The sequence below is a fragment of the Trachemys scripta genome, chromosome 9 (genome assembly GCF_013100865.1).
Source record: "Trachemys scripta elegans isolate TJP31775 chromosome 9, CAS_Tse_1.0, whole genome shotgun sequence".
NCBI lineage: Eukaryota > Metazoa > Chordata > Testudines > Emydidae > Trachemys > Trachemys scripta.
In genome coordinates, this window is record NC_048306.1 from 42,946,101 (window position 1) to 42,956,735 (window position 10,635).

The 10,635-nt window shown below is 50.2% G+C and overlaps 1 protein-coding gene across 5 annotated transcripts in view; it reads right to left on the reverse strand.

Annotated features, from left to right (window-relative positions):
- The window catches only part of OCRL (OCRL inositol polyphosphate-5-phosphatase), a 32,230-nt gene extending 23,343 nt beyond the window's left edge, over positions 1 to 8,887 (reverse strand). For 2 of the 5 annotated variants that reach the window (XM_034780986.1, XM_034780984.1), the window contains exons 1-9: positions 8,787 to 8,887; positions 8,543 to 8,613; positions 6,046 to 6,125; positions 3,420 to 3,458; positions 2,025 to 2,135; positions 1,854 to 1,949; positions 1,186 to 1,312; positions 936 to 1,097; positions 111 to 212 (exon numbers count right to left, since the gene is read on the reverse strand). In XM_034780986.1, the coding sequence (XP_034636877.1) occupies positions 111 to 212; positions 936 to 1,097; positions 1,186 to 1,312; positions 1,854 to 1,949; positions 2,025 to 2,135; positions 3,420 to 3,458; positions 6,046 to 6,125; positions 8,543 to 8,613; positions 8,787 to 8,825 (827 nt within the window). In that variant the 5' untranslated portion in view covers positions 8,826 to 8,887. Of the gene's footprint in view, positions 1 to 110; positions 213 to 935; positions 1,098 to 1,185; positions 1,313 to 1,853; positions 1,950 to 2,024; positions 2,136 to 3,419; positions 3,459 to 6,045; positions 6,341 to 8,542; positions 8,614 to 8,732 lie in introns of those variants that run through there. The other 3 variants (XM_034780983.1, XM_034780982.1, XM_034780985.1) reach the window with 2 other exon arrangements.
- Between the last annotated feature and the right edge of the window lie 1,748 nt (positions 8,888 to 10,635).

The following is a 10,635-nucleotide window of genomic DNA, read 5'->3' on the forward strand; positions in this document are numbered from 1 at the left end:
AGTCCACTAGGAAGCCTGGAATTTGAAATAAATAAAATCCACCAGTGTCCAAGGGAAGGGAGTGAGACTGAAGATGTGTATGTGTAAGTGAACAGGAGTTCACGCCTCACCCAATACAGTAGACATCTGGGGGGTCTGAGTCACAGACTAGCCAGGGTTCCAATCCACTGTCCGGAGACTGGCCGTTCACATTCCACGTTCCCACAAAAAACCTGCAATACACACAAGAGCAGCCATGCTGCTGGGGCAGGGCTTTACTGAATAGGTCCAGACTCTCTAATGCACACAACATCAAGACAGGGAGTGTCTGAATTGCATGAGGGTCCTGTGTAAAAAGGCCCATGAACTAGCTAAGGAGTGTGAACTACACATAACATGAAGAGCTCTGTCAAAGACTGTAAAACACAGAGAATTCTGTGCATGCCACATTTCTAATGTACTAAGGATGTCACAAAGCTCTGCAAAGCAAGGGACACCTCACTGGGGGCCTAGCTACATGATACACACCAGGCTTTCTGCATGCTGAAAGTGAATTCCATGGTGGCAAAAAGGCACCAGATTGGCAACCATGAAGCCCTTTGTCTTCATAGGACAATGCAGCATGGGCAACAGCAGTGCAAGCTCCCGTTACTGCACCTCTGCCAACATGCCTCAGTTCTGCTTGGGGGAATTCAACCCCCAGCCCCTGGGCTGCGATTACCCATAAGGACACCGGGAAGTGCCAATATGATGGCTGTAGGGTTGTACTGTGGCCACCTATGAACTGGACTGAAACCCCACTACTTGTTTCGCATAGGCCATCCATCAGCAGAAGCTGATTTTGAGACCTGGGCTGGGTTCAAGGCAGTAGCCCACAGAAGCTGGGAAAATCTCTGCTTCTCACTACTCCTACATACACTGTGCCTCGTGGCTATGGCTCTGGGGGCAGCGCTGACCTGAAGCTCTGAATGTTGACGTATTCCTTCTCTCTTTTGGCAAGCAAGTGTTTGATGAGACCCTCTCTTTGCCCAGACTGCGTGTTGGGCACAAACAGCTTGCGCATGGTGTTGGTTACTTTTGGCTGGTCTCTGGCCACACTTTCCCTCTCTCGATGAAACCTAGACAGGAGACAACCATAGACTTCAAACTGGGGTTACTGCCTAGGATACTGGAGAGTAAAGGCAACAGCTCTGGGATGCTACTTACTGCCTATTTTGCGGAGGAGGAGGAGGAGGGGGCGGGGGCTCCCGGCGAGATCCCATTTGCTGGTTTTGTAAGTTTCTTTTCTTCTCCAAACTTATGGCATTGAAATGATCTTCAAAGCCTAGAACCCCTGTAATGACAGAAGCTTGGCTGGTGAGATTGAGGCCCAGGCAGATGTTCTTCAAAAAACAGCTTAACAAGAACCTAGAGGGGGCAACCTAACTCCAGGAGGGGGAAGAGAGATCTCCACAGGAATGTGGGAGGGGCAAGGGGTAGCAGTGTTATACCAACCCTGATGGTGCCAAGAGGGTGAGGGGAAGAGATGCTGACAGAGGCAAGGGGGAGCAGAGAGTGAGAAGATGGACAAAGGGGTGGAGAGACAATTATGAACCAAGAGGGACTTTGGCAGAGGGAGATACAGTATGTCAATAAGACATCAATCCATGGTAACACCACACTAGGAGCAGGAGGTGGGATTTTTTGTGGGAGTTAGTGGGGGGGATGGGGGAAAAGCACTAACCAGGCTCCTACCTAACAGGAACAATGAAAATCAAAGCTCCTGCAGAGGCCATAGTTTTGTATGTATCTCACTCATCTATTCAAAACAAGGGCCCTATGACAGTGTCCTGAACACAGGGTAGCGACTGCAGAGGTGGGACTCACTCCAGTACCTGAAACAGATGACTGAGGAGGAGCTGGGAGGTTTTTCTCCACCTGATACCAGCTGGCTGGCTCGCTGTGCTCAGGAAAAGGCGCTTTCGATTGGGCTGGAGAAGGAAACATTGCTGTCAGAAACTGCTCTTGAGCCCCAGAGACACACACATGGCTGTAAGTGTGGTTACCTTCTTGTACATTCAGCACTTCGGTGAGGAACCCCAGGCAGCGGTCCTCATCGGGGATCTCAAAGAGGCGCTCTGGTGTGCAGTCTCCCTGTATTCTGATCTTGCAGCCAGCTTCAGACATACAAAACACACACACCAAGACACAGACAGGTTTGGCTTCTTGACCTTTAAGCCCCTCCAGTGAACAAGCCACTAGTTGCCATTTGCTCCTCTGGGCTCATGATTGAATTCCTCATTTATTTGCTGTTATCTTAACATTTAGTCTATTTTAAAAAGTGAGTCTGAGGCAGTCTCGGGTCCTTCTTGTGCCCGAGACTCCCACTAATTTGTGGGTGGGAGGGGGTTCCAATGCCATTTTCCTGATTTTTAAAACTACTTCTCTCCCTTGCTGCTGTGTGAAAGACACTCAAAAATAACAGGGGAAGCTACCTTCACAAAGGAAACAGTGACACTGCAAGCACCAAATGCCGTATCAAATGGGGACAGGGATCCAAGATGGTATTTGTAGCAGTAGACACACATTTTCAGACCATTAGAGTGATTCCAGATCCCCAAGACAAGCAGCCCACACGCTACAAAGATAACCTAATCATCAATTGCATCTGTTCATAGAATCATAGAATATTAGGGTTGGAAGAGACCTCGGGAGGTCATCTAGTCCAATCCCCTGCTCAAAGCAGGGCCAACACCAACTAAATCATCCCAGCCAGGGCTTTGTCAAGCCGGGCCTTAAAAATCTCTAAGGATGGAGACTCCACCACCTCCCTAGGTAACCCATTCCAGGGCTTCACCACCCTCCTAGTGAAATAGTATTTCCTAATATCCACCTCCCACTGTGCAAAGCAAAGTAAAGACTACCTATACCTGTCTATGCTGCATGCAAAGCACCATGGGACCCTGCAAGGTATGAAAACCTCCTAAGAAGCCCTGATCGGGTTACACTTCCAATGTGGGCATCATCTACTGCCCCTGCACTCCAACCATGGGGTTGCTTCTGTGGCAGCACGGAGTAGAGCAATAATATAGTACAGAAGCAGGAAAGCGAGAGGCTGGCAAGTTAAGTTCCGGGAAAAGTCAAACAGGCTCACAGGGAGGGGTTTTGGGAGAAGCATTAAGGGAGAAGTCAAAACTCAGCCAAGTGACACCTTTTGATCTAAGTATTTAGATCACACTCCCTGTGGTAATGAGCATTTTCCAAAAGAGTAACAAAGCCAGCCAACCCTCTACAGCCTTTCAATCCATAACTAGCACAGGGACAGCAATAGGGGTAGAGCAGAGGGCACAAGGGGAAGAGACAAGAGGGGGAGGCAGAGTGGGTGAAACAGGAAGGAATGTGTGTCAGTGATGGAGAGATGATATATTTGTTGAAGAAAGCTCTCATCAAAACAGACTCACTGTTTGTCGCTATATCAATCAACAGAGTTTCTTCAGCCTCTGGAAAACAAGAGAAAGATCAGGAAAGTTCACCCTGTCCAGGAGCAGAGACTCAGTACATACAACACAAGCACAATGCCTGCCCTCAACACAAGGAGATCCCAGGCCCCAGCAAAGGAACCAACCCATGTCTCTCACCACTAGTAGTGGCACTACTGGAGAGAGTTACGACCCCTCAGGCTGGGCCAGATTGGACAGAGGTCCCCCTGCAAATGGGTCTCCAAATTCAGAGAAGTTATACAGCGGTGTGTTTAAAATGAGAGGTACCAGCCTGCCAGTCCTGGACATTGACTCCCCAAGTGCAGCAGGAGCAGTAACAGCAGTGCTAGCTCCCCACATACACAGGTCCACCAACAAGTCTCTGGCTTGTCTACATGGAGAAATTTACAAGCAGAAACATACCATAACTACACTGGTATAATGCCCCTTGTGGACACTTACTGCAGAAAAAGTGTTCTCTTCCCCCCCCCAGGAAGTATCACAGGAAAATTATAAGGTATAGTTCTGCTGGTAAATTTTCTCATGTAGACAAGCCCTCAGTCCGTTCAGACCCCATTTCCCATACTATCTTTGGCCTCTGTGGAGTTGCCAGTAGAGGGCCATTTGATGCCATTCCAGGCAGTAGTTTCTGACACCAACACCAAGGCTCCCCAACCCACATTGTCACAAAAGGGGACAAATAGCCCCTGATTTTCAGTCACTACTGATTCATGTTGGATACTGGGGTGCTCACAGCATGGAAAAAGGCAAGCACATGTGGTATGGGTTTTAACCAGGTCGCAACTTTATTAGTCAAATTACATAAGGTTGCACTGGGGGAAGCCCAGGGCAGGCACTGGCACCCCAGTGATCCTTTGCCAATTCTTGGGGGCTCCCCAGTGAGAGCCAATCATCACACTAGGAGGGTCTCTGGGCACCTCCACTTGCCCACTAGCAGCCCACCCCCTTTCAGAGGCTGAAACAAGAGGGACCTCAATCCCAAGACAGCACTGCCGTCAAGCACATTGAGATAGTTCCCCGGCCCCTGCTGCCCACAGGGGGCTAGACACGATGCGCCCCTCTCATAAGGAGATGCCCTTGGAATGCCCACTATGTTACCTTTTTGGATCTGGAGCCTAAATTAGCAAGTTCCAGCACTGGGCACCTGCCAAATATGCAACAACTAAACAACGCTCACATAGGTCCAAACTGTGCCTTCTAGCTGCCCAACCCCAAACCCAAGATTTCACTGTGAGGAAAGTGAAAAAAGCCAGCCAGCCTTGGCAAATCTGGAGGCATGAGGAAAAATTCCATCCCCACCCCAAAGCAGTGACTAGCAGCTAAGCCTGCAGCTACAGGGATAAGAGAGCGAGGGTGGGCTGACTGCTGGAAACCAGCACACAGGAAGTGGCTCTGAACACATAGCTCTTTTCATGGCTCCAAATTGTGTGCAAAATCCGGTGAGCTCTTGTCATAGAGTGGGAATTTTCTGTAATCTTTTGTATGAATACTGTGCCTCAGTTTCCCCTTTATGCGGCATTGTTCTCTAGGTGGGAGAAAAGAGCTGTTTGCTCTTTGGGGAGGCCCAGTGAGGCAAGTGTGACTGATGCCTAGCTATCTGGGGTTGGGGCCCCAAGTCCATGAAGGCAATAGCAAAGCCAAACACTGGGACATTTGGCACATAGCAACTAATGACCTTGGATGGCCCACCCCCTCTACAGGAAGCCAGCCATGTTTGACCAGCTGGACAACAGAGGCCTGAGGAGGGTCCAGGTGGGACTGGCCTGGGAACTTGAACACGGAGGGTCAGAGCAGGAGCCAAGGGTGGGGACATGGTTTGGCTGGGGTCCTGGGCTAACTCGGACGGACAATGCTGTAACTTTCTTCTCTCTGTCCTTACCAAGGACTTTTTATGCTGTATTCCAGTTGACTAACAAACCCTTCTGTTTTTGACAACGTTGGCTGAATGTCACTGCAGATGCTGTTGGAGGGGCGTTGCTCCCTAAGATTGTACAGGGGTCTGCCTCAATGGGACTCAATGAATGGAACTCACGATGGGGAGCAGCAGTGCTGAAGGACCAGAGAACCAGCCCAGGGAGGTGGTGAAGCTGCGGGGCTTACCCTCAAGGAAGAGTGAGACCCTTAGGGAGTCTCGCTCACTGATGGGATCCTCCCAGAGGCTGTTCCAAAGCTGGGGTCATAGCACCGGACCTGTGGATCCATGAAAAAATCTTATGGCTCTAAATCCCAGGCCAAATCCCACAAGACCTCAAGCCTACCCTGAAAGTCCTGTGGGGACTTGGAATCTCATGAGACCCAGCCGGTTCTGTGCTTTTTGCCCTCTCCCATCATGGGAGCCACCAAAACGCACCCCTCTAAGGGGTCCATATGCCATCCTTCATGCTGACAGCTGAACTAGCCAAATATCCACACATCAACATTGATATCAAGATGGACCAAATTGCCACACCGGTTTGGGAGAAGAAAGAAGTAGGAAGCTGTAATTGTAAGTTCTGACTTTTAGTTCCATGGGGAAGTCCCCATCTGTACAGCTAGGAAAAACAACAGTGGATTTCTGGCTGAGGGGCAGGTGTGGGAGGGTCAGTACCTTGCACACATCTAAAACGGCTGTTGATGGGAATGTTATCCTGGTCAGATGGGTCCTTTTCCTGTGAATGGATAATCAACCTGGAAACAGAGAGAAGCCTCACAACAGCACAAAAACTAAAAGATTCTAGAGCAAAAGGTGTTGCTGACCTCATGACTGTATTTCTCCTGGAACCAAATAGACCACAGGCCCTGCTCTCTATCTCTACGTTGCTGGGGACAGGGAGGAGGAGGAGCATTTATCACATGATATACGGCAGGGTAGGCAACCTATGGCACGCGTGTCGAAGACAGCACGCAAGCTGATTTTCAGTGGCACTCACACTGCCTGGGTCCTGGCCCACCAATCCAGGGGCTCTGCATTTTAATTTAATTTTAAATGAAGTTTCTTAAACATTTTTAAAAACCTTATTTACTTTTACATACAACAATAGTTTAGTTATATATTATAGTCTTATAGAAAGAGATCTTCTAAAAATGTTAAAATGTATTACTGGCACGCAAAACCTTAAATTAGAGTGAATAAATGAAGACTCGGCACACCACTTCTGAAAGGTTGCCGACCCCTGACATACGGGGAGATGCATGCAAAAATATGCATCTGGAGGAACCGCTCCCAAAAATGCTCCCTGATCCGCACATGATAAAGAAAGCGTGCTAAACTCCCTGGCCATGGGTCCACAGACTATACCAGAGGAGCTGGGGAGTTGACTGGGCACCCAGCACCAGGAAGCAGGGCCACTTTTCTATCTGTTTAGAGCAGCGGTTCTCAAACTGTGGGTCGGGACCCCGTTTAAATGGAGTTGCCAGGACTGGCATTAGACTTGCTGGGGCCCAGGATCAAAGCCAAAGCCCAAGGGCTTCAGCCCTAGGTGGTGGGGTTCAGGTTACAGGCCCCCCACCTGGGGCATAAGCCCTTAGGCTTCAGTTTTGGCCCCACCAAGCTTTGGAATTGGCCCTCCAGCCCTGGATAGCAGGGCTCAGGCTTCAGAAGTCCCCTCCTCCTAGGGTAGTGTAGTAATTTTTGTTGTCAGAAGGGAGTCATGGTACAATGAAGTTTGAGAACCCCTGGTTTAGAGGACAGCACTCCAAAGTGAGAGGGAAGACTCCAAGAGCAAATATGCTGATGGCAGAGGGGCCATTCCATTTCTCAGGCCTTTGCTACCCACAAAAGTTGTATAGCTTTAACTCTTCTAGTGATATAACTGCCTCCAGAGTAGAGGGGTTGTATTGGCATAAAGGGCCTTTACACTGGTAAAGCTATTCCTGTATGGGAATAAGTTATATGGACACAAGGTACCAGTATAACACTATGGCTGTAGCCACACTAGCAGAATAACGACTTTAGTTTAAAAAAAATCACTTTGTTAAGTGAACTTGTTAAATTGGCACAAAATCTGTTTGTAGAGCAAGCCCCAGTGCTGTTCCATCTACTTGTATGTGGTGCAGGGAAGATCTACCCTTAAGTCCTGCATGGAAAGGGCGTTTCCTGGGAAGCTCCAATATAAGTTCCTATTTTTTCCTCTTTATGTTCCTCAAAGAAAAAAAGTCAAAAAACCTTCAATCGCCTTTTCAGACACGCGAGTGATTTTCTCTTTTCACATGGATTTTAATGTGGTTTCATGAACGTTAAAGCTTTAACTATTAATTGTAATAGGCTCACAACAATAGTTGTCAGTCTGACATTAAGAGTTCCATCTCAGCACTCAAGAGCATAGGGATGATCTGATTTTAATTCCAAATGCAAGACAGGAGTTCAGCTACCCAGAGCAAAGCATCCCCAAGAGTCACTGCAAACTTTCCAGATAGTTGCCTACCCACTAACAGCAAGTAGGGGGAAAAAAAATCCATCTGAATTTTCTTTTCTTTACTACTATAAAGAGATAAAACCCAAAGCAAATAATGAAATGTTTCCTGTAACCTCCAGTATGACATTACCCTGGGGGTGACACCATGGGGATTTCCCTGATGCACCCCATCTCCCAGAGAGCAACACTCCAGAAGACTTCTCTTCAGGAAACAATATTCACATAATGCTGCTGAGTCTATTCCAGAAAGACATAATTGAACTAACCAATCACCCAGGCCCACACACTGGAAGTAAGGGAGACTAATGGAATCAGAGCAAGGGCAGAGATGCTCAAACAATAAAGGAGAGGAACACAGTCCCACCAAAGCCTACTCACCCCCTACAATAGCATGGGATATGCCAACCTTCTCCCAATACACTAACCCCTGGTTGGACCCTCTACACAGCCACCCCTGCCAACACAGCCCAGGTGAAGACTGAATAATTCCTGTGCTTCACTCTGCCAATGTGCCCCGGAGGGCGGGGGAATGAAAAGGCCGCGCCATGACTCCAATCTGTCAGTATGCCCCAAAGAGGGTCCCTGCCACCTGCCATCGCGGAGCCGTGTTCAACCCTGCACCTGCGAGCAAGAGTCACGGTGGGCAGGCAACCTCCCTGCGGAGCCGGGGCACCCGTGTGTGCTACTCACTCGCACTGCCCGTGGCGTTGGGAGAGGCTCAGGACACAGGGCTCCCTCCGTCCTGCTTTCACCTCCACAGCATAGGCACACAGCTAAGGAACTCAACAACGCCACGGGCACTAGTGTCCCGCCAGCCAACCAGCCCCTTCCCCCACACCCTTCCCCCAGACGCCTGGGTCCCCCCCAGCCAGTCCCGCACCCTTCCCCCAGACGCCGGGGTCCCCTCGGGCTTCCCTTCCCGGCCGGCGGATACATGGAGGTTCCAGGCCGCGGACGGTGGCGGCGGCTCCATGGAGAGCGGAGAGATCCGGCCCAGACCACTCCCCGTCTCCCGGCGACTCACACCCGAACCGAGCGCGCAGCGATCGGGGCCGGACAGAGCGGCGCCAGCAGGGCCGGCGGTGGCCGCTGCCCCCTGCCGGACGGAGGAGCTCACCGCACCGCGCCGCGCCCGCTCCTCCCGCCCTGCCCCGCCGCCCCAGCCTCAGTCAGATCTGGGCCCGCAGCTGTGATGTCCTTGGGACGGGGCGTCGCACGGGGGCTCAGAGCAGGGCGACCCAGCCACCGGCCCGCCAGGCGAGGCCCCCTGCCTCAGAGCCGCCGGGAACATGCTGGCTCACATCAGGGCCACCCAGGCACAGGCTGATGCCACAAGGCCTTCATCTCACCAGGACTGGTTGCAAAGCCCTGCTACAAACATGGAGTCTCTAGAACTCTCCCAATGAGGCTGCCATGCCACCTACAGCAATGATAATGACGTGTGTCTCTGCCCTGCAGAAAAGGGTGCAATCGCTGAGTGATTCCCAGGCAGTGCCTGTGAAATGCTGGGTTCCTACAGCAGGATTTATTACGAAGCTCGAAGTCGCTCCCCAACACCTCATTTAAGCTGCCTTTTGGGTTTCCATATTTAATAGGGATGAAAAGCTTGGTAACCCTGCTCTGAAATGAGAACCAAATTGCAGATATTGGCTCAGCTGTTCAAACCCTAGGCAGCCCTGGTGATGACTTGTGGAAATATTTGCAGTTATTACCAAATAAAAACACTGCTACATCCTATCCAGAGACTCCTGACAAATTATTCCCTGGTTCAGTCACAATGCATTGGTGACCTCCCAGAAAACACCATCCTAGCCACCATGGATGTAGAGGCTCTCTACACAAACATCCCACACACAGATGGAATACAAGCTGTCAGGAACAGTATCCCTGATGATGACACAGCACAACTTATTGCTGAGCTCTGTGACTTTATCCTCACGCACAATTATTTCAAATTTGGTGACAATATATACCTCCAGACCAGTGGCACCGCTATGGGCACCCGCATGGCCCCACAATATGCCAACATTTTTATGGCTGACCTGGAACAACGCTTCCTCAGCTCTCATATACTCATGCTCCTTCTCTACCTACGCTATTGATGACATCTTCATCATCTGGACCCATGGGAAGGAGACCCTGGAAGAATTCCACCATGATTTCAACAGCTTCCACTCCACCATCAACCTCAGCCTGGACCAATCTACAAGGGAGGTCCACTTCCTAGACACCACCGTACAAATAAGCGATGGCCACATTAACACCACCCTATACCGAAAACCCACCGACCGCTACGCCTACCTTCATGCCTCCAGCTTCCACCCTGGTCACATCACGTGATCCATCGTCTACAGCCAAGCACTGAGGTACAATCGCATCTGCTCCAACCCCTCAGACAGAGACCAGCACCTACAAGATCTTCACCAAGCATTCTCAGAACTACGATACCCACACAAGGAAATAAAGAAACAAATCAACAGAGCCAGAGGTGTACCCAGAAGCCTCCTGTTACAAGACAGGCCCAAAAAAGAAACCAACAGAACTCCACTGGCCATCACCTACAGTCCTCAGCTTAAACCTCTCCAACGCATCATTAGTGATCTACAACCCATCCTGGACAATGATCCCTCACTTTCACAGACCTTGGGAGGCAGGCCAGTCCTCGCCCACAGACAACCTGCCAACCTTAAGCATATTCTCACCAGCAACCACGCACCGCACCATAACAACTCTAACTCAGGAACCAACCCATGCAACAAACCTCGATGCCAACTCTGCCCACA